Below are 25,102 nucleotides of genomic sequence, written 5' to 3'. Positions count from 1 at the left end.
ATTATAAAATTTCTATCTCGAAGACTAACATTTAATTGTTACAATATTACGTAATGTGTATATATATTGTAATATATATAGGTATATATAAATAGCATAACGACCATTCTCAAAGAAAAAAAACGGTTACGGTGGCTGCGAGACGTGCATCGAATGGAGCAGACTCGTCTTCCAAGGCAAATACTACTGGAAGAGGTTGCAGATGCGAAAAGGTCTGTTGGGCGGCCTATGCTCCTTTACAAAGATTGCGCTAAGCGTGTTATGGTTGCGTTTAACATCCCTAGCAACCGATGGGAGGAACTGGCTGGGGACCGTGCCAAGTGGCGACGCCTTATTCACGAAGGTCAATCAAAGCATGACGATGCCTGGTTTGAATTATTAAAAGAAAAACGCACTAGGCGTCATGAGCGGGCTTCAAACCCCCGCCCATCTGGGGGCAAATACACTCGCATTGGTCTCTTCAGTTATGAACGCATCAAATTAAGTACTTAAAATAATAATCAATTATAATTGCCCAGATTGTTTACTAGAACTTTCCATTAATATACTATGGGTTTATATTAATGAAGAGTACTTATGAATTCCTTTCATATACATTTTGAATTGTTATCATTAAGTTTAACAACGGATATCATTCAGACAGTGCTTCATATTAGTCATATTAGTTAAGATGATGATGATGAATGATGATTGATAATGTGAAAAATATTTTCAGTTTATGATTCTTCTAACTTTCTTTTAAAATCCTGATTTTCCGTCTATATTACTGAAATATATATAAATGTCCGTACGATGTTAATTTATTTCATTAAACATCAACTTTGCCAGGTCCGGCTATTTGTAAAGAAGTCTAATTACTTTATACACAAAATTAATCGTACTTATTGAGATAAATTTGTTGAAAAACATTTTATTTGTTGCAATAGTTAGATAATTATTTAAAATTAAATATTTTGTATTTTACATAAATGTTGTTCAGAATGCTTAATTTGAAATGGGTAATGGATTTTAAATTTTAAAATTAACTCATTTGAAAATGGCTTTCGGTATGTAAATGCTGCATGCATGCAGCTAATTCTCTTAGAATGAAAGTGATATAAAAAGCACACAGGACTGATCCCGTTTGTTTTTTATAATAATTCTTCTTACTTTAATAATTCACTTTTTTATTTATTTTTATGGTTCTCCCCACAATTATGAAGAACTTTAATGAAAGGATTTCAAATAAAATATAATCATTATATAGATAAAAAATTAAAACTTGTTGAAAATTTAAAATAATTGGTGATATGCCAGGAACCTACTAGTTAATAGTTTTTGCTTCATTAACGTTTAAGTTGATAATTACTGGCTACCACACATGGTAGCCAGTAATTATCAGGTAGTACACATACTACCTCCGGATATACAACGATTGTTTCTGATTAAGACGGACACGATTGCATTTATATTATATTTAGTTTCTGAAATTCAGAATTCGGTCGAAAATTGTCACGTTTCGAGGACTGTTTATTTTGGGTGTTAGAGCCATGAGAGCGTTGACTCAGTGAGATTACGTTTTAATTTTAGGCGGGTGCGAGTTGCCAAATCATTTGGGGAAAATATCGGCCTGCGTGCCCGGAACGTTTGGACGAATTGTTCGATTGTTTCGCGTAATTCGCATCGCGTCACGTACGATTCACTTACCTATATAAATCTTACTAATGTCGTAATTTCTCGAAAGTTTTTTTTTAAATATATTTCTTTAACGGTTTCAGTTATCACACAAGTACACAGATACTCTCATCCATTTCAACACTATAACCGTAAATTAAAAAAAATAATAACGACAGTAACCTTATTTAGGAGAATAATTAAAAATGTATTTTTAAGAAAATTTAATACGACAAACCATCTTTACGTGTTTGTATGTCTAAATACAGAAAAAACTGGTAAATTCGTTGATATCGCATCCGACTTTGAAAGTGAGGGAATAGAGTATATTTGTGCTAATTGTTAAAATAATTGAGATAGGCCACCGTGCTTATATTCGGACAAGAAAATTGCCAGAACATTATAATAGTTTGACTTTGAATGTTTATTAATGTAAATAAGCTCCTTGATTGTGTATAACTTCAATATTTCATAGAACTGTGTGCAGGTCATCGAAAAAGTATTCATAGAATAAATGTATGGCCATTAATTGACACCATATTTAAATATTCGAATCTAAAGCTTTATCTTTATAATGTTTATTGACAATATTTCACGTATCAACGTAGTAATCAATCGATGGGCTTTTTTCATATACTAATTCATCCTTAAAATACATAGAAAACCGCGTTAAAAACATGTTATTTTAATTCAATTACTTTGCTGAAAGTAGTAAATAATGTCTTCCAGACCGATTTCGGCCACGGCGGCCAATCTCAAGAGTCAACTGCGCAGGAGATATTATTCTCTAACTCTCATAATCCGTTGGGACCGGAATCCGACACGACCGGAAAGACGGAGGCACGGGAGTGTACACACTTCCAACATCCAGACTTCGGGGTGCTACTGAGAATTTTCTTACAAAAAAATCCAATAACTTTTTATTGGCCCGACCTGGGAATTGAACCCGAGACCTCCGAGACTGCGCCTTTGAGATTGGCCTTACATCAAGCGACTAGACCAACGAGGTAGTCAATGAGTACCTACCAGTTTTAATCATTACTTCCATTATAATAATCTTACAAGGAGACAAGAAGGTAAGCTAATGTAATTTCGTTCGTTATAATACAATTACAGAGGGTCTTTACAAGTTCAAGATAAAATGACGGTGTTTAATTTATAGCGAAAGGTACAACACCTCTGTGCTAACGAAATCACAATATTAACATTTTTTATAACAGATTCTTTACTTCATATTTATTTAAACATTTATATAAACTATAATAATTGTATAAAACTAAATTAACATAAATAGAAAAAGGTAGAATTACCTAAATAATAATAATTGTTATGAAGAATATTTATAAAAATTAAAACATACATCAATGCCATTATATTGTTGCCGTTATTTTGGGGACTCTTGCCAAAAGTAATGGAAGCATTTCCCTTTTGTTGGGTAAAATACTGTTTGTTATTTAAGTGCCCACTTTTAAATATTAAAAATGTACTTTGTAAATGAAAAATGCATAATAGAAAATTACAATTTTTGGAACGTATAAAAATGGATTATGTAAGTAGATAATGAGGATACGTGTTTTTATTATGTAAATACAATTAAAACGTATTGAAATTAAACGCTATCGAACATTGTAATGCACGGATGTATGATTACTGATCATGTTCGCTGTTTCAATGTAATTAAAGACAGCAAAACTGAAGACAGTCTGAAGACAGATGCTTGCTTATAATTAGGATGTAGAATTATTTAAGTCCTTATTACACAATTCTAATTTTGAAAATCGTATTTTTATTTCATGATATAATTAAAAATATACTAGAAGGGATTTTTAGATAATATTCTGTTAGAAACATGTTTAAATATGCAAAATATGAAAATTGATATAAATAATTCTCATGATTAAATCAGACATGTTTCAGCGTTATTTTTTGGTAATTAAAAAAGGAATAACATGGGTTCTGAATTTTTTAAACATCAGATATCAGCTTTACAACGTTTTTTTTTATTTACGTATTTTTACGATTATTTATTTAATATAAATAAATAAACTTACTTACGTTTTTGAATATTATAATAAATATAACAATAAATTAGTATGTTCATTTTAAAAGACTCGATAAACTACAAAGCGTAAACTGAATATTTCATGTTCCGGAAACAAATGAACTAAAAACTTGATGATTGACAATATTCATAATAGACGATGTTTTTAATTTCCGTTGTTTGGATTTATAAATTGATAAATTCGAATTGTGTATGTTTATTATTGTTACATTATTGATACCACTTGTTTTTTCACGCGTTCTTTCGGCTTGTCGGTCGAGATAGCCTAGTGATAAGAGCGCGTGAATCTAAACCGATGATCGTGGGTTCAAACTTGGGCAAGCACCACTGAATTTTCATGTGCTTAATTTGTGAATATAACTCATCTCGTGCTTGACAGTGAAGGAAAACATCATAAGGAAACCTGCATGTGTCTAATTTCACTGAAATTTTGCTACAAGTGTATTCCATCGGCTGCATTGGAGCAGCGTGGTGGAATCAATTCCAAAACCTTCCCCTCAAAAAAGGGACATTCACAGGCTGTTATTTTTGTTTTTTTAATAATATGCCAGCATAAACATTTAATAAATATGTTACATATATTTTGGAAGTATTTATATTATAACGGAACATATTTATTTAATATATAAGCGAAATGTTTACTGCTTTAAAAACTAGTGCAATCTGCAAGCAAACAAGGTGTTATGACGTTGTAATCCTGCTTAAGCCATCTCTATTCATATACGTATTACAAAAAAGTGGTTTAAAAGTGGTTTGGAGGCTTTTGTTACATATTAAATTATTATCTATGAAAACTCGTTCATATATCTACTAGTTGTAGCAGTTTTATCATTACATACTTATGTTTATGTTTAATTTTGTCTATTTTTTATACATTGACACTGATTTACTGTTTAGAAAAATTTAACTTATAAATGAACGCTTCGAAGGTAACGTTTCAATGGCGTGTAGATGAAAACATAAATTAAAAAACTTTTCTTATAATAAACGGAGCTGTGTAACTTGGAGAATGTTGATCGCTATTATGTTAAATCATTTAATGAAAAAATTCCGATACACTATGAGAAAATATTGAAAATGGCAATAGTAAGTATAACTTGATGCGGACGGAGTTGCGATGAATAGCTAGTAAAGTTTAACCATGCTATGAATTGCATAATCATGCAATGTTAATCAACAATGATCGATGATAACGAGGCAAGAAAGGTCAAGTGTTCGATTACAGAAAACCTCAATTATGAGCTGACATTATTGACTTGATTTAACACAAGCGACTTGATTTAACTTCATACTATGAATAATAAGCACAAACATATACGAATTGCACAATCATATTATATTAGCGACATGAAGTCTTACGCTATACAAAATAAATCGGTGTTTATCATACCGCATGATAAACACTAAAAAATTTCCAACCACAAAAAGACATTAAACAACTTTGAATTGACGTGATATCATTGGTCGGTGGTCTTGAATAATATTCTAAGATATTAAATATGGATTCGCGAAAAAAATGGCGTTTTGAATGTCGGCAAAGTGGTTATTTGAACACTGCAAAACTATTTAACTTGAATTAAAAAAATATTAAGAGAAATGTAATAAAGTAAAAGTTTCACATTCGCAGCACCACGAGTAATTCACGTCGATTTATGTTTTTTTTTTTTTTTTTTTTTTTTTTTTTTTTATAGAATAGGAAGGTGGACGAGCATATGGGCCACCTGATGGTAAGTGGTCACCAAACGCCCTTAGACATTGGCATTGTAAGAAATGTCAACCATCACTTATAGCCAATGCGCCACCAACCTTGGGAACTGAGATTTTATGTCCCTTGTGCCTGTAATTACACTGGCTCACTCACCCTTCAAACCGGAACACAACAATATCAAGTACTGCTGTTTTGCGGTAGAATATCTGATGAGTGGGTGGTACCTACCCAGACGAGCTTGCACAAAGCCCTACCACCAGTAAATATATATAGTGTATTTTTAGTAAGCAAATATTAGTTTTTTTAAACATTATCATAAGATTTTGAAGTAAGATTTCAAAATTAAATTAATATAACTATTAATTTAAACTCTATTATTGACGGATTACTAGTACATAATTACTTAACATTAAATTGAATTCGTGAAATTTCGGACTTAAGCCCGGGCGAGCACCGCTGAACTTTTCTGTGTTTAATTTTGTTATTAAATAGTTTCTAGTAGTATTATAATATTACTACGAGTTATATTCCATTTTATACTTCCAAGCTGTGTTAAATTTTTTTTATTTTTTTTATTATTATTTTATTAGATCTTTAGAGTAATTTTTGCATGTCGTGGTTACCTATAAGTATGGCAACTGTATCCTTAGACCTATTAATTTGTAAATGTTTAATTTGTAATTAAGTATTACTGTATGTCATGTTGGTGATCCTAAATAAATAAATAAATTTAAATTCATCCCGTGCTCAGCCGTAAAGGAAATCTACATGTGTCGGATGAAAATCTATGCTTACAGCTTGTTACTTTTACTTTACTGAACACAAGATTTTATTGATGATGAAAAGTGTAGACTTACTTTTTGTTAATTTTTATGCTGGATATATATAAATTTAAAAGTGACATAAGCGATTTTTAGCGGAATTTCTTTTAAATTATATTAGGTACTTACATATGAAATTGGCGTTTTGTACGGGAGGAATATAGTAAATTTTTTTTTGTAAAATATATTTAATTAATCAAAGTATGCACTGTTGTTATCTATGCACTTTTGCCATTTCATAGGTATATTGATCTCTTTACTAAAAAAAAACATGGGGGCGAGAATCAATAAACTCTTTGAAGGTGGTTTGGACTGCCGCATCGGAGTTGAATTTTTTTCTTTGTAAGAAGTTGTCCAAATTCCGGAAAAAATGGTAATCTGTTGGAGCAATTTCCGGGGAGTACGGTGGATGTCAAAGACATTCCAATTGTAGCTCATCTAACTTAGTGATTGTTTGTTGTGCAGTGTGTGGTCTTGCGTTGTCGTGAAGCAGCAGTGGCCTAGAGTGATTGACCAATCTCGGTTGATTAGCAGCTAGTTCTTCCTTCATGGCTTGCAGTTGCTGACAATAGATATCTGCCGTAATCGTTTGGCCAGATTTTAGAAAGCTGTAGTGAACGACACCGGCGCTAGTCCACCAAACACTCACAAGTAACTTTTTCTGAGTCAATTTTCGTTTAGGGCAGGATTTGGCTGGGTCTCCAGAGTTCAGCCATTGCGACAAGCGCTTCCGATTATTGTACAGTATCCACTTTTCATCACAAGTAATGACTCGATTTAAAATCCCTTCATTATTGTGTCTACAAGTTCGATTCACTCAACTCATGAACGATGGGTCGTTCAAGTTTTTTTACTTTCCCGATTTGCTTCAAGTGGTTTGGTTCTGAAGGTCGAAATTACCAGAAAGAAAACGCTGAAACCAATAACGTACCGTGCTTTCTTTTGCGACACCAGCGCCGTACACATTAATCCTTCGAACTGTTTCTGTAGCACTGGTGTCACGGTAGAACTTGTACTCTTAAATATACCGATATTTCATGTTTTCCATTGTGCGGTAATAAGCGACGCCAAAGAAAAAAATAATGAGGAAAAAACAAATGAATGACTGTTTTCAAAATTCAAATGTACCAGCTAAATGTATTTATAAACTTGAATTTAGAATTCTTAACCAAAGAGGAGATATTCCAGATCGAAGTGGTCAGTACGACAAAACGCTAATTTCACATGTAAGGACCTAATATTTATTCCCAATTGGCCTTACTTCATTTTCTTTAAGAATAAATATTTGCAATAAACCACATTTTCAGACGTATGTAAACCTGTTCTTTCAAACATACATATATCCGTTTCTTAAATCAGTCGCTACATTTCCTTTTCTAGTGGTTCTTGAAGTCCAAGGTTAAATAGTCTAAAATTCTTTTTGAAAAGATTGTATACAATCTTAACATGTATGGCTTGTTTGTGTGTTTGTTTTTTTTTTCACTTTCATGTCTTTACAGCGTATGATGCAGAATTGCGTTCTCCTTCAAAGGATTACAAAAGATTTTTTCATTGGAGCTAAGAATACAAAGTTATTTCTAAAAACAATTACAAATTAATTATTTTACATCACGCGTAAACGGTGTTATTTTTATTTCTTGTAATGTTGGGAAAAATACGTTAAATAAATGAGCAACAATTTGAAATATTAAATATTTTATAAGTACTTTTTAATATAAAATTTTGAGGATATAATTTTAGGCAAAATTTTTAAGACTTTCGGTTAAAACAACACACTTATGCAAGATGAGTAGACTTTATTATAGAAAAGCGTGGACATAAAAATAAAAGCTATGCACGAAGCGTCATAATTTCAAATTTATGATGCTATGAAATAGAAATATCGTGAAAGATTATTGGTTTTAGGAATTGGTATGTAGGATTAAGCAAATGGTCTCATTATTAATTTATGTTTTAATTTTAGGTATACATATATTATCGTTACTGTATAAAAATAGGATATTAAGTTATGCTTCTTTATTAACTTTAGTTTGTTTTCAAAATATTATTATTGTAATTTTCATAACAAATACAAGTTTTTTTTTGCTATTGATATGAAGTTCTTCGATCATTTAAACTGAAGCTATTCATCTTCTTTAATGTTTAGTACAAGTATTACACGTATCAATGCTGTACTGAAGTTGGAGAGCGCTAAAATTCGATTAAAGATCGAATTTGAATGCATATCTAAATGATATCCTTATAAAGAAACGATCCTAAAAACAACCTGATTCTGCTTCAAATATGTTTCAATCCTATCGTTTTAAGCCTTTTTAAATTAATTATTACTGTTAGATTGGTTTAGTGACTTATAAGGTCGTAGATCTCAACGTCCTATGTTCAAACCCCGGGTCGGGCTACTAAAAACTCATCAGTTTTCAGTTAAATTTTTAGTAGCAGATTGGAGTTTGTAACTTCGTAAATTATTGAAATTCAAAAATGACGTAAAGCCGTTGTCCCTGCGTCTGAACTCTTTACTGTTCAACTGGATTATGAGTATTAGAAGATAAACCCGGGTTCCTTCAAACGAGGCGTTAAGAGGCATCTTGCGGGCCGGCAGGGCGGGGGCGGCTAGTGCAGAACATTCTCGACTGTACTAGCCGTCGTCGCGTTTGGACTCCACTACCACTTATCATCAGGTTGAGTGGAGTCATTTGCTTTCCCGGAATATATATAAAAAAAATAAACAGTGCACCAGTGCTTGCGGACATATTTGTGGACTATATAAAAGGCGAAAGATTTATTCGTTTTGAAGGGAAACCAGAGTTTGTGGACTATATGTTCTGTGTAGTTGGCTTGAGAATATCAGCCGAAGCCGAAATCGGTGAGGATCATTGTCATTATAATGGAATTTAAATGTCAAAATATTAAATGAATTGAACGTTTTTGTGAGACTCCCGATGTTAAAGTTATATGTTAAGTTATATATGTATTAGTACATAATTATAATTGTCATGTGATTTATATAGGTCTAAATTTTAGTATAGTACCCTTGTCTAGTAAATAGGGTTATTACTTTAGTCGACAGACAAGTGTTGTAAATTATGTGCTTAAAGTGTCCCTTACAGTCTAGTTTATTTGAAGGGTGAAAATGAATTAAGGTAACGGACAGTTCCAACAGTTGTGTACCTACATAAACTAAAAAAAAAAACAAACTGTTACTTGTTACCTTAAGCATTAGGATACACATTTCCCGTTACAACAGTTAGCATAATTATTTTTCTTGAAATTAATTGTAATGTAACATTAATTAATATTTCAAAGAAGTTTTTTCTTCAAAATGTGAGAAAACATTTTGGGTACAGTGAGAAAAAACTGTGTGATATTAATTTCTTCAATTTTTCATATTTGACAAGCATTGTTATACTAAACTAAATAAAGGTAAAAAATAATATTGCTGAATTAAAAATATTATTTTTAATTCAGCATTAGAGACATTCTTATAATAAATTAATTAATACGTAGTATAATAGCAGACTTGTAGCATTCACTTGTCGTTTACAAGTTTCTAACAATTTTAAGAGCTGTGTACATTGTAGTATATAATCCTAGAAGTATATTTTTGAAAGTTTTTAGAATCCAGTATCTGTGACGTTTATTTTTTTGGATTACAAATGCAAATATCAAAAATTGATATCAACTTCAAACTATATCAAATATTGCAACAGAATTTTAAACCAGCTTAATCCGGTTAGAATTGAGCTGAAATTTGTATACACTTGTAGTTTTAATAACAATCCAATCTAGGAAAGGTAATATATAATAAGGTAATATAATAAGGTAGGTAGTTTTATTCGATTTTGTACTAGCTTTGCTATTCTATACAAAGGTTTTTAGATTCCTCCGAAACCTCATCATGAGAAGAGGATTTATTGGCCCAGCAGTGGGACACATACATTACTTTACTTTACTCGATTTTGATAGTCTTCATTTTGCGACACTTTTTGACCCAGCACAAAACATGTATATGTAACAAATATATGTAAAAAGCATTAGCTAGGGCAGTAATAGATACACAATACCAACAATTAGCGATAAAGTTAGCCCATACTGTATAACATAACCTTTTATAACCCTTCTATAGAACCGATCCGGAATACCATTTTCAATTAAGGAAACGTTCTCTCGGCCGATATATAGCTTAACTGCTTTCATTGTTCACGTCACTCGGAGTTGGTTATAAAACTTCATACATCTTTATACTATTATTTGTCATCATAAAGAATACATAATTGTTATTTATTTTTAACGGTTACCTAGTATTTTGCAGATGATATTTAATAAGATAAATATCGCTTTACATTGATGGTATTTATCCCACTGGTTCAGGATTGTTGGATCGATACTGTTCGTTAAGACTACTTAAGTCATAAATTGTGCGCTAAATCATGTGTGTACTTCCAATTTGATGGATTATTTTTATTGTAGGAGAATAAAATAAACATAAGCTTTTGCGACGTGTACTAGATATTTTAGTTTGATATATACATTTTTGGAGGAACATAAAAGGGTAAATAATATTTACTGTACTTGATTTGGGTTTATTCTTAAACATTTATGTTTAGGCTTAAAATGTGCGAGTCTTTGTGAAATTCACTCAGAATACACTGCAAAGTCAATTTTGCTGTTGAATCTTTTTTTTCCGAGAGGGCAAATGACTACTCCACCTGATGGTAAGTGGTAACAGAGTCCAAACGCGACGACGGCCAGTACAGTTGGGAAGAATGTTCTGCACTAGCCGCCCCCGCCTTGCCGGCCTGCAAGATGCCTCTTTACGCGTCTTTTGAAGGAACCCGGGTTGTAAAAGGAGGGAACACGTGAGCTGGTAAAGAATTCCATTTTGGAAGTGCGACAAAGAAAAAAGTTGCCAAATTTCTTTGTGCACGATGGAATTAATGTCACAGTTAAGCGGTGACATCGAGAGCCAGTACGCGTAGACTTATGAAGGAAGGGTGAAGCAGGAATTAGAGAGAATAATTCCTAAGAGCACTCGCCGTGATACAGTCGATAGAAAGCGCTCAGCGCTGCTATCTCTCGACGCAATTGTAAAGGCTCGAGGGTGTTTGTGACCTTTACTTAAATATTCATCACATATTTGTCTGCTCAAATATTCATCACAATGTAGGAAATTATTGTTCTGGGTTTTGTAACGTTTTGATTTTGGAACGTCCATGGTCAATATCCAGGAAAAATGAATAGACCTTATCAGGGAACTGTCCGACACTTTAGCTGACCACTGCCACTTACCTAGCTCAAAGATTCGAGTCTAGCAATTCAGAGCGATAATAGCGCCAATATTCTAGGTAGAATGCATATATGCAATGCAATAATGGTAAATAGCCTATGTCCTTTCTTGGTGTTGAAGCTTGCTTTATACAAAATTTCATCAAAATCGTTTTACTGGTTTAGCCATGAAAGCGTAACATACAGACAGAGCTACTTTTGAATTTATAATATTTATAGTCTAGATTAATTTATTTATTTACACGAGCTTACTTTATTGATTATATATATAGTTATAAACTATCTGAAACCAACGTAATAAAGAATGAGCACCGACGAGACGTGATAGACATGGATAAATTATAAGAGTTTGGATTTTGATTACAGAGCATATAATTCTAGGCAAGAAATGCTTCCGACGACCTATGAAACCGAAAACCGGTTGGCGTGGTTGGTGGATGCTTGCCTTTACGCCGAAGGTTGTGTGCATGAACATGTCTGTTTGTCCTGATTCTGGGTGTAATTATCTATATAAGTATGTATTTACAAAAGAAAAGTAGTAATGTAGTATATCAGTTGTCTGGTTTCCATAGCACAAGCTCTGTACAAGCTTAATTTATTCAGATGGCCGTGTGTGAAAAATGGCCCAGGATATTATTATAATTATTATTATTCAAAATACTATACAAAAGATTTCATTAATTTTAAAGAATAATATTTGAATTGGCTTATCATTAAAATGGATATTTTATTTTTATTCCACATTCGAATATTTTTGTTCAATACTATAATCATGTATATAAATAATTAAATTTTATATATATTTATAAAAGTTTTATTTGGAAACATTTGACTGTTTTCTTATAATTAATACTAATAAGCCTTATTAAAATTTGTGAAATCTGAAACGTATTAAATGTGAATGTTTGTTTTAGTTATATTATTATGTAAAAAATATAGAACTATTTGAATTGGAATGAAACATACTTGTCAATTAAAAAAGGAATACGTCGTCTTAAAAATAACAATCACTATACGAGCACGTATTTATTATTGAGTGTCCCTGACATATGGTTATAATAACTGAGATCTCCAGTAAATGCGTACTTTGAAGATCATAAAAAATCGACAGTCACGAATAAATATAGTGATGATGCTATTCCTTTTCTATTTACATTTGAGACGTACTGTTTGTAATTTCGTTTGCTCGGCGGCCAGTCTAGTTTGCCAGACTAAACCACACTATTGTTATGATTTATTTGACAGATCAACAAAACAAAATAACGAAGATTAAAGTTGCCATCGACGGTTAATGCGTTTGTTAGTATTTAGATCAGTTATTAAGTAGAAATATACAGTTGAGTAGTTATATTTAATTACGAGGATGTGATCTAGAATCTGATTTGAAGTCATTGCGTCTGCTCATTAAACATCGAACAAAATGTATACAACTAATCTTATTAAGTGATTTAAGATTATTATTTTTTTGTTTACTATTACATATGAATTATATTCGTTCAATAACATTATTAATTGAAGGGTATTATACTTTATATAATATTTATACTTTAATTTTACATTTTAAAAATGGCACATGTTTTCATCAATTGTTTGAATCAGCATTGCTGTCGCTGTTGGCACAATATAATATATTTTTGTGTTATGCAATAAAGTATTAAATACTTAAATAAGTCAATCGATTAATGTTTAGACTACATTTTAATTGATACTCTTAATGGATAGATGGGTTATACGGGATGAAGATAATGCTTTTTATTTATAAAGTCAATTGCCAATAGGTACTAAGAAGCGAATTAGAATACAATCTTATTCAATTCGCCAAGGCGCACTTAATTGGACCGTAAAAATCTGACCGTTTAAAGGGAGTAAAATTTTATCGTAAAGTATGTACTACTTACTGAACCTTAAATGTACTTTATGAGTACCTAAGAACGTAAACGGATTATGCATATAAGATACAAATGCGACTACCATAAAAGCAACCTAAGATACGCTATATTTTTACGAGGAGCAATTCCTCTTTACGTGTAATGGCAAAATTTGCTACTCAGCCGTAGGTTTCATGTTACACTAAACAATTGTGGATACCTTATAAAATAGATGTAGACTGTAGAATTGTATAAATATTTAATTAAAAAAAATTATTAATTGTTTTAGCGATGTTGTTTTGTTTTGTTCGCGCCTTTGTTTAATAGAATGCTGTAAATGTAAATGCTTTGATCCAATTTAGTTTCTGTATTTGTTTTTTAATAAATTTGATCAGGTATTTATTCGCAAGCTATTTTGTTGCTACTTATACAGAAGTTACCAAAATGAAGGACCAATAATATTAAATAAAAAGAAAACTACTCCTTTAATGCTCAAATATACATATTATCTGAAAAGAAATTTACTTTACTTTCATAAAATCGTTTTACATGTAAATTCAAAGTATTGGTATTCCGAAGGAAATCATATGTTAAACCATATTATGGATAGGGATTTTTATCCATCGGTTGACGATAAAAAAAACGTTATTGTTGATTTGACAAGGATACGCGAGGCGTTTTTTATATGCAAATAACTATTAAAACTATTATGATATCTTTTTCATTAATTTGTTAATCAGACATGTTTTTATAATCATCTTTCTATCAATCCAACTTTTATTAGTCCACCTGGGATTTAACCTAAGAAGCTTACAAATTGAACTAAATAACGTTCGTAAGATGAATAGCAGTGTATATTATATATTGTGTTTATACCTTTAATTTATATTTTTTAATAAGATAATATGCTAATCGAGAAATGAAATAGCTCAGAAAATGGGTCACACAAGGTCACGGACTCTGTCTTTGGAGTCTTCATTATAAAAGAGACATTTTATAAATCTTTACTTAAAATTCGATTCATTAAAAGCTTAAATATTTGATGCGGAAAAAAGTACATAATTTGGTGGGCGTACTCACGTGACTAAATTTGCTGGATAAGAGTTATCACAGATTGAAAGGATCAAAGTAAAAGTGCCCTCGTTAAAAGGGTATTAAATAAATAATTACTTCTAATCGTTTGTGAAAAAATAACATCTAGGTATAACCGTTTTGTATTAAACGTTTTTATTTTTAATATGAAATAAAAAAAAACCCTGTTTTAATAATCTCTCGCCTCCCGCTTAAAAAAGGCAAGGAAATTATATATGGCTTTTATTAATTTATTTGTAGAAGTCACTTGTGTTTATCACTTATAATATTAAAATATTTAGGAAGAAAATATATTTATTGTTCGTCAGTCACGATCGGCAGTTGATTGGGCTTATTCCCACAACGCATCGCCGCAATGAAGAATATCGTCAACATTATTTGTGTCACGCAGCGCCGTCGCGGTATATTCATACATATGTAAAATATCTTTATATTAAAAATATATGTTTATAGTTTTAGGTCAGACAGAGGCGATAAAGTATATTTATACGTACTATACATTTTGTAAACGCGTATTTAACTGACGAATTCCTTAGTATTAGATACATAGTTCCTTAAATTGAAGCACCATCGAATTAAAACCTTTTTAATAAAAAATAATAATCTGATAACAATCGATGAAAATATAGGGTAAACACTTCAGTTTTATATATTTCATGATATTAAACTTTATCGAAATAAATAATATATTAAGAATAAATAAACGGTATTAATAAAAGTTTGCACTAGCAGCTGTATTACGACTAGCACAATAAACGATCATAGATCGTTCGGCTATATTATTGTTTATTTTACACGCCGAAGTGGTAACTATATAGGCTTTAATAATCATAAACACGATTAAATTATGTTAATGATTATTATGTCATTTTTTGTATGTGTAAATTTATTCTTTTTTAATGTTCATAAAAATGCTGTTGGCCAACGATTATGTTTGCGATAGTAAATCTGGTCGGAATCCTCATAATCAAGCTGGGACGGCTATCTACCTTTGTAATCCCTAGTGAATGAGAGCAATTTAGGGCCGTCCCTCAATGCCACTCCGTGACGTATGTAATATATTGCGGATACGAATCCTTCCACCTATGTTAATATTATAGAAATTAGTAAAAAATATATAAAACAAATATATTTGGACATGTATCGTAAATAGTTTCACATTATATAGCAGTAAAGTTATATGTAAAAGATTTCGCAAAGTAAATGTATAAAATTATTTAATGTATTTTTTGGCACGTCGCCTTAGCTTCTATAAAAAGCGGCACGAATTGTTTCAATTTGATTTCTGAGGGAATCGATATTATATAGTTCATAACCGGCTAATTTTGCATATTTATTTTAAAGTTAATTATGTGATTTTTTTACATAAACTTGAAAATTTCTGAAAGACCTATTTCGCTCAAAAACAAATTTGACCTAACCTAGTTCTAAAAAGTAAATGTTATTAAATTTAAAGTAAACGTTAAAAAGATATATTGTTTTAAAAACTCGCAAAGGGGAAATGATGACACTCAAAACTCTAGGGAAATAAAGTAAATCGAGTTCTCGACAGCCCTTTAACATACTTCGTCGTGTCAGATATATAAATGTCTTGAGATTCATAACGTCTGTGACATAATATTTTTTTTATATTTTTTTTCAGGTACTCGCCAGTTTACGGGCTGGATATGTTTGTATATTTATCATTCGTTCAATTAAGCTGTCACGATTCCTAAAACGCGTCAAAAAACGCCGAGATGTGTCCGAAAGCGAAGAGATAAGAAATATAGAAAGGACAAAAGTCCCACTATGTTCTCACTAGGTGAGGGATGCGGATGTGTCAGTTTTCGAGGGGGGCGTCGTGCGCGCTCCATGGGAGACGACTCTTCCTCGTGTCGGAGTTCTGAAATAGAACAAGAAGTGCCAAAGAAGCTAAGCAAAAGACTGCTTAACGGCGAATGCACTATGAAGGCTCTTGCACCGTTCTTGAAGTTTTGGAAGAGAGATACCGTCAGCATGACCAAGGCTGAAAGAAGTAAGTGTTATTTGAAAACGGCATACTAAACTAAAAATACAAACGTTTCCATTAATATTTTTAATAGTAAATCTGTTGGGTTAATATTGTAATGGTTATTTGTAATATTTTATAGATGTGGACGGAAAACACTTAAAAAATACAATTCGCTCGGCATAAATTATAACTTCGTAATTGCATAGTATACTGTTCATATTCAAAAAATATATGTGTATGAATTAATTAAGGCTACATACGTAATATATGTTATCTAAATTTGTAGGTATTTAAATTAAAAAAAGTGACTACTTAAATTAGACTACCACAGGATCTTAATATTATTTTTTGCTTATTCTTGACCTTGTAAGTTTCGAAGAAAAAAATTGGAGCGTTTTAAAAATGTACATCTTCGTATAACCAATTATAAATGAATGTCTGTACTAAATGAAATAATAATGTATGTGAGTAATTGGTAAAATTTACATAAATCAAATGCTGGGGCTGACAAACCTAAACCCGAAATTCTATTTGGCTAGTCGGTAACAGTTTTAAATAATTCATTTTATGAAGAATAAGATACACAAACAATATTATGTATGGCAAGGTCGAAATGAAGAGTATGTGGCGTACGAGTTTGAATTTATGTAAACAATATAAATTGGATTTCCCATAATGCTTTACATATAAACTAGCTGACCCGTGCCCACTTCGTTGGGCGGTAAACATCTTTACTTGTGATCGACTGGCCGAACAATAATAAAATTGTCTCGCGTATTTGATATTTTAAATTATGTTATAAACTATGCAACGAAAAAATAAACTGTAAAATACGAATATATTTCTCAACGTTAAGGCAGCGTCCGTAAGAAACGTTTTCGTTCGACTGTTTTTTCGCCGACTTACTTTGCAAATCCCACTACCACGAAAAAGTATTTTCATTTTTTAGGTTAATATATATCCTATGACTATCACATATGATGTGACTTTCTATTGTTAAAATAATTTTTAAAATCGGTTATGTAGATCCAGAGATTACCCCCTACAACCTCACAAACTTTACCTCTTTATAATGCTTTACATATAAATAAACTTTCGAGGACTTTAGAACATGCACAGGCATATATTATGCATAAGAATAGAACAAAGGACTAGTTCTTTATTATGTGCTAATTATTACTTTTATAACGAAAAAAACTAAAGCAAAAACAAAATGTAAGTGTTGCTGAGTAAAAGTTACTACACTTCTCGAGAAGGCTTGTAGTTAATTCCTCCACGTTATACATGTGGCAGATTTCCACCTGGATGCAGAATGAAAAAAACCCTAAACCCAATTAATAATGCACGTGAAAACTCGGTAGCGCTTGTCGTGTTTTATAACCGTGATCATTAATTAAGATAACAAGATAAAGAACACGTGTTCTGACCCTCTCATTCTCGACTCTTATTACAAATAAATATATGTCTACTGGAAATTCATATATTTTTTATTGTACTATTTAATTCTTAAGTTTAGCGAAAAGTATTTGCCGTTCGTTCGTAAGCAACGTCTTTAATTTTTAGACCCAAAGGGTTTTTTGTTTTTTCTTCAGAACCATAAACAAGGTTATTTTCACTTGTATTGCATTATGACCAATTGGTTAACAAATAACCTAAATTTTTTTGTGGTAAGTAATTGTGTTTACTCGATTTTGATAAACATAATTAACCCGCTTGTCACAGCTAATGTTTATTTGTCTAAAAATATTGAATATTGAATGCGATAAACAGGACCGTTTATTAAAACAAAATTATTGAGTACATTACCCAACAAAGTGGTACCTATTTTAATAAAAGCTTTTAATGGAAAACATGATTGATACTGGTATGCACTAAATGCATTAAATTAAATTAATTTTACAATATGTTCAATTAGCCACGTAATATTCACATTTTTCTAGCACTAAAATGTTATATTATTTTTGATAAATTAATGTGTTGCTAACACTTCTCGAAGTTTTAGCAACTTTAACGACTTGGGGAGTCGTTAAAATTTTCATGCCGATTGCCGCATTCGACATTTCAAAGTTTGATCAACGATATTCGTGTCTTTTTCCTATTCCATCTCAATTAAAATGAATTAATGGTGTCATCAATTATAGAGAAACACGAATATTTAATAAATGGTGGCATTATTATTATAAGAAATTTTAGCATATATAATTATAATTGTATAGAAACTGACGTGTTATATCCAAAGGGCTATTTCGGCACATAATTTAATTTACTTTGACCCTTATCTGTCCAAGGGTATACTGTCCAAGGGGTTCGCCCTATTAAAAAAACACTGCTTTAAAGACCTGAACACTACAAATTACTATTATAATCTACAGACTTCATTTCAGTTCTTTAATAGACTATGTAATACGCTAAAACTATATAAAATAGTTTCAAAATTTTCTAGAAGTATGCCTTGTATGGGTTCAAACTAATTATAAGATGCTATGTTTACAAGACTAGTTATTGAGTTACGTATTATATAGGCCACATTTGTCTACTACAAATATTTATTTATTTTATGTGCCTACACATGTTGATTTATTTATTAGTAGTGAGTTTTTATAGTTAAACATATTGTACAATTTGCGTCAACCGTTATTTATTGTAGTGCATAATACTTAGATGTGAGCTAAGTGAGGTGGCATAAGTAACGATCGGCAAACGAACCTTTATTCTGTGTGTATTTAACTTAAAACTGTCAAAAATGAATTCTAAAATAATAAAACATAAGCTGTAACGACCGTAAATTTTAACATTTGATCCCATGTATTATCATGTAACAGCATTATGTAAAATGCTTTAAGCTTAAATGAGTAATTAAAGCGAAAAAATTTTATGAATATTTATGACACATTATTTGCATCACTTTAATACAAAATCAAATTATACATTGAATAAAATAAAGGTTAAAGTTTTTGTGTATTGCATTAACAATGAATTAAATATAATGTTTTATTCATAGCAATGAAAGCCGCTATACTAATTCAACAATGGTATCGGCGGTACTTGGCCCGCATGGAGGTGCGCAGGCGCTATACTTGGACAATTTTTCAAAGCATCGAATACGCTGGGGAGCAGGATCAAGTAAAAGTAAGTATTTTTTATTTATTTATTGATTTATGTTTATTATAGGAATATAATAATTATAATTATTGAATTAAATAATGTGCCATGTGAATGTGTGTGTTATTGATTGCGAATCATCTTCATTTAATTATAACTCTTGTCCAACACATCAATACTCCAAAGAGAACTATTTCAGTCGCTAGAATGAGGTTAAAAATAACGCGAGTAGGGGTATTAATGACGTCACAATGATCACAGCTACAGGAGGAAAATGAATATGGAATATTAAAGCCGCAGAAAAAATAAGCCATAGAATTCATAACGACTATGGTATTTTGTATTGTAGAATACTCCAATTATTATTACGTAATGAGCTAAATGAGTAAAATTAATGATGTTTTCGTGATTTATTATGATATTCTCTTAAGACACATTACCTATTAATTTTAATAATAATATCCTCGGAAAAAAATATTGTATTCTGTAGTCATCAGTAGATTGCATTTACAAACAGAAAATGCATTAGTGTTAACGGCCAGGAGAACTAAAAACAATATTAAATCATTGTTAATTTTTTTATCAATGGGTGAACTGTAGAGCTCTCAAAGGACTAGGAAGTGCATATATTGTGTATATTTTGTGAATAAGAATAAGTATAGTAATGTAAAATAAGATATATATAAATTAAATATATTTAAACATTCCCTTAATATAATAGTTGCAAGTGAGCAAGTAAAAAATAAAATAAGTGTTGCAATTTAGACAAGGTCAGGTAAATCAAGGTAATGGCTTAGTCTGTGGAGATTAAATAACAAAATTAGTATAAACTTTTCTCCTTAGAAGGAGAAGCGTCTTTTAATCATTAGAGGAGTTACGGCTACTACTACGGTCATCTAAAGATAATTATGCTAGATATCTCAATCTCAAGAGTAATTTTATGAAAAGGTCGCAAAATCTTGATGATGCTAAATTGAGATATTATTACATGTAATTTAAGTTTTTCAATTTTATATGAAGTTATCAAGATAACGTGATACATTGAGATGAACCGTTTTGAATAAATCTGAAACAATTATATGGAAACATTCGTTCTATCAACGATGTAGGAACATAAAAAGAAAAAACTGCAGTTGTATTATATTAGATTTACGGATTCTATTCTTATCTTCAAAAACAGTTGGTAATAATCGATGTGAGGCCCGCTAAGCTCGGTAAGCGGGGTAAGCTCCTTGATTAAAACTAAATTATCAATTTTTATAAAAAACCCAGTCCGAGCAGCAGGAACATGTTTAATAGTTCTATTTTAGTTTTGCATGTTAATGTCACATGTTAATGCACTTAGCTGTCTTAGCCACACCTTCCTACACGCTTTATTGCTTTAGTTTATGTTCATAAAAGTGCTATAGTGAAAATTATTAATTAACTTATGTAATTCAGGACACATTGCACATGAACATCTGATAGTGCTATTTAGGTTTTTTTATCAATTTATTTTAGGAACGCATGTGGGCAAAAGTTACCTGATCATGAGTGACTAACTACATCTGGTTTTTTTGTAACCCTTACAAATATACAGTATTATCATTGTAAGAGTTACAAAGTTACCAGTATAGTTTCATTTTGTTATTTCTATTTTTTGCATGTAATACGCTGAAATGTATAAAAAGTGCAATTTTATGTCGAATACTAGTTCCAAAAATGTATATAAACGTAAAAGTTTTGTTTGTTTTTTATTTTATTGGTCATATTAATCAATCAACAGACAAAAATTATCTAATACTGTTTTTCTAATATTGCTCTAGTAATATTATTATAATATATATAGTAATAAGTATTTAAAAAAAATATAAATACTTTTTACTTTATTAATTTATCAAAGATTTAATCAATTTGAAGGTCATTATTTAAATATGTAAAATATAAAATTGTATACGTAAAAATAATATAATTATTGTTTGTAAAAACGAAACATCAATGAATAGGCTTCGAAGGTACATCGGAGAATATAATTGAGCTATATCGAATTTTCATACGTGGGTTTACAGTCGTGCGTTGTATGCAGAACAGTGACGAAAATGATGGTCAAATAAAAATAGATCACTGTGCTGCAAATATATATTAGGGTATTCGTATGTATAATAAAATTTTGCTAATTATTTTGTATATAGATGAAGTTAATTTTATTTTTACATAATATGTAATATTCTCTTGGTTAATGTTTATTAATTTATGTTTCTGTAGTTTTTTATTACATTCTCCTAAAACCATTAAAATAAATATCATCTGAAGATTTGTAAGTAGGTACCTTATTTAAAAAAAATACAATATTTATTTTAAATTGGAATATCGTCCGTACTGTGGTTCAAATAAGTAAGACGTTTTTTATCAATTGCATATTTATATATATGCCATTTTGTAAAAACAAAGGTAAAGTGAATATTTTTGATTAACACATTGTCCAAATCCCAAACCAACAATAACTCATTTTTAGTCAACGTTGACACAACGTATACTGTTGTTTGATCAGATCAACCTTAACACAATTACAACAATACTATCAAATTGTCACCGGTGTCAGGCTACGTGATAGAAAATACAACACTCACGAGGAGGAAACATTACTAATTGCAATTGGACTCGCAAAAGCACAATAGCAACGGAACAATGAATGTCAAATACCAAATGTGAATATCAATAAATTCATCATTCAACACCGTTTATTTATACTTATAATAAAATTATAACAGGCCGATGTGTGTACATTAAGCAAATTGGACAAAACTAATGTGGTTTTTTTTTTACCTATGACAGGCCAGCGATTGACTTGACTGATGCTAAGCATCGTCACGGTCTAGGATGTAGCACGTTTTAGAAGAAACCTGTTTACTCTGGATTTGAAGACACTAACGTTGTACCTATCAGGAAATACATACAGTCAGGCAAAGTATTTCACAGTTTCGCAGTGTGAATAATGAATGTAGATTCGAAGTGCTTCGTTCATAGGCGGGGAATTTCCACTGTGTACCTATGGCACTTTGGTCGCGTTTGCCTTTGCTTGGCCATTCGATAGTAAAAGCCAAAATAACAGTTTTTAAAAAAAATCTGTCTGTCTGTATGTTTGTAGCCGTATCACGCCAAACTACTGCACGGAATTGAATGCGATTTTCATCGATCACCGATATATTGCTAGAGGTTTAACTTAAAATATAGGCTAAATTTTACGACAGGAAATATCTTATTCCGATTGTTTTTAATTTAATATTACCCGGAGCTTACGTTATTGAATGTGCTTAATTAACATATTTTAACAAGCAGCGCACTTACATGAACACATAAGTTAGTCGTCGTGTATAGTTGTTACTAAAAAAAAAAAGTCATATTGGCGCTGTTTATATTTTAAAGATTTGTCTCGATCGATGTCAACCGATTACAACTACTCTCATTGTTATTGTTATTATTATATGCTTTGTTTCATCGAAAACAAAAGTGAAGCCTCTATGGCTTGGACAATAAATAGAAGAACACACAAAGTTAAACAAAAAATTACAAATAAGAACAGGGTGACCCTATTGCTGGGTAGCTTTTCCTATAGCAAAATATAACTATCTATACTAATATTATAAAGAGGAAAGTTAATAGGAACAAAACAACGTTAAATAATGGACAGTTTTAGATTCTTCCAATGTAAGTTGAGCTCAGATCAATATGATCAATCATAACGGTTCAGCTTATGCTGGTATACGTAATAGGGACCTGGTAAACCTGTCTGTATTCGTTTGTAATATATTTTGTTAGGTTAGGGTAGCAGCTTATTAAACAAAGCTGTACATATTATGGAAAAAATATAACAATATAAGTAATACACATTTCTTTTGTTTTTCGGTACTATATATTTAACTAGCTGTTGCCCGCGGCATCGCTCTAGGTATAGGTAAAGGATAAATGGTTGTATAGAAGTCTGTGATTTTAGAGTAAGAAGCATGAAATGTCATTCTGGTTAGATAAAAGTATGTTACGGCGTTTTTTTGATCAGTGAACTTACAAAAATGAAAATAATGCCGTAGTTACGTTTTTATAAGTATGTAATTTTTTATAGTTGGTACTTTTACAGTACTTTTTATATTTTTGACATATTTCAACACGTAGTTAAAAAAGGTTGTTTGAAAATACTCATACTTAAGTATTTGTTTTCGGTTTGTAAATAACTTTGTAAGTTGAACTTTATAGGTTAGATAGGTATTTCGTTCCGCCGTGGCATATATTTTTTCTCATTGTTTTGTTAAATTGATACACAGTCGAGTGGTTGATAATAAGTACTTTTTTTCAAATACACCTTTCAGTGTTAAAAGGACACAATTTCCTATGAAAGTATCGCTTGCAGTCACAATAAATAAAGCACAGGGAAAGTACATTTAAGCATATTGGAAAAGATTTAAGAGAATGCTGTTTTTCTCATGACCAATGGTTTGTTGCCCTATCTAGATCCGGTTGCGGCGAAAACAAATACTAATATCTCACGAAGATAAAACTAAAAATGTTGTATATACTGAAATATTATAAGTCTGCTCTTAGTAATTTATTTAAGTTATACGCGGCTGAAACCGCACAGCTAGTTAGTACAATCATTATTTCAATTTATTTATTTGTAATTAGTGCCTATTAAATCACTACGAGTATTTTACAGTACAGTTACAACCTGTTAATGTCCCACTGCTGGGCTAAGGCCTCCTCTCCCTTTTGAGGAGAAGGTTTGGAGCTTAATCCACCACGCTGCTCCAATGCGGGTTGGTAGAATACACATGTGGCAGAATTTCAATGAAATTAGACACATGCAGGTTTCTTCATGATGTTTTCCTTCACCGTCAAGCACGAGATAAATTATAAACACAAATTAAGCATATGAAAATTCAGTGGTTCTTGCCCGGGTTTGAACCCACGATCGTCGGTTAAGATTCACGCGTTCTAACCACTAGGCCATCTCGGCTTATATATTACGAGTATTTACCAAGGAATATATTTAGCAACATTTAATAAAGCACATTTAAAAAATAATACCCGATAAGGCAAACTATTGTGGACAAGACTAGTTTATTATATGTAGACTATACATATAGTAAAAAATTAATACAGTATATAATATGTTATAATAATTTTAAACTTAAACTTTAAATACATACAAATTAAAATAGTTACTGTACAAATCGGGACCGCGTGAAATGGTAGCACAAATGCTAGTGGAATTTGTTACACATAAATAGGAACATAATTTAGTTACTGAAAAATACTGTTTATATTTTTAGCATGTTAATAGCCAAACCTTGCTCAAAATGGGAATCTCCGGTTCCGTAACTCTTTTTATCAAAGTTAATTGTTCAAGATACATTATTATATTCTTTACATGTATAATATTTGATAAAGTTAATAATATATATTCATTTATATATTTATGGCATACTGGCTTTGTAAAATACAACTCTTTGTTTAAAAATACATCTAAGCCGATTTTGATAATCTTTGATA

General features: G+C 31.0%; 3 protein-coding genes across 3 annotated transcripts in view; 2 read left to right on the top strand and 1 right to left on the bottom strand.

The window, feature by feature from the left end:
• The window catches only part of LOC126768180 (uncharacterized), a 276,661-nt gene that overhangs the window by 66,240 nt on the left and 185,319 nt on the right, over window positions 1-25,102 (top strand). The window lies entirely within an intron of this gene.
• The window catches only part of LOC126768182 (serine/threonine-protein phosphatase rdgC), a 70,343-nt gene that overhangs the window by 2,923 nt on the left and 42,318 nt on the right, over window positions 1-25,102 (top strand). The window contains exons 2-3 of the mRNA XM_050486133.1: window positions 16,130-16,501; window positions 19,479-19,606. Of these exons, the coding sequence (XP_050342090.1) occupies window positions 16,276-16,501; window positions 19,479-19,606 (354 nt within the window). The 5' untranslated portion in view covers window positions 16,130-16,275. The remainder of the gene's footprint in view (window positions 1-16,129; window positions 16,502-19,478; window positions 19,607-25,102) is intronic.
• Window positions 11,209-25,102, bottom strand: part of LOC126768217 (uncharacterized) — a 57,426-nt gene continuing 43,532 nt past the window's right edge. The window contains exon 2 of the mRNA XM_050486188.1: window positions 11,209-11,353. Within this exon, the coding sequence (XP_050342145.1) occupies window positions 11,264-11,353 (90 nt within the window). The 3' untranslated portion in view covers window positions 11,209-11,263. The remainder of the gene's footprint in view (window positions 11,354-25,102) is intronic.

The sequence above is a fragment of the Nymphalis io genome, chromosome 4, assembly GCF_905147045.1.
Source record: "Nymphalis io chromosome 4, ilAglIoxx1.1, whole genome shotgun sequence".
Taxonomy (NCBI): domain Eukaryota; kingdom Metazoa; phylum Arthropoda; class Insecta; order Lepidoptera; family Nymphalidae; genus Nymphalis; species Nymphalis io.
This window is presented reverse-complemented; position numbering and strand designations above follow the sequence as displayed.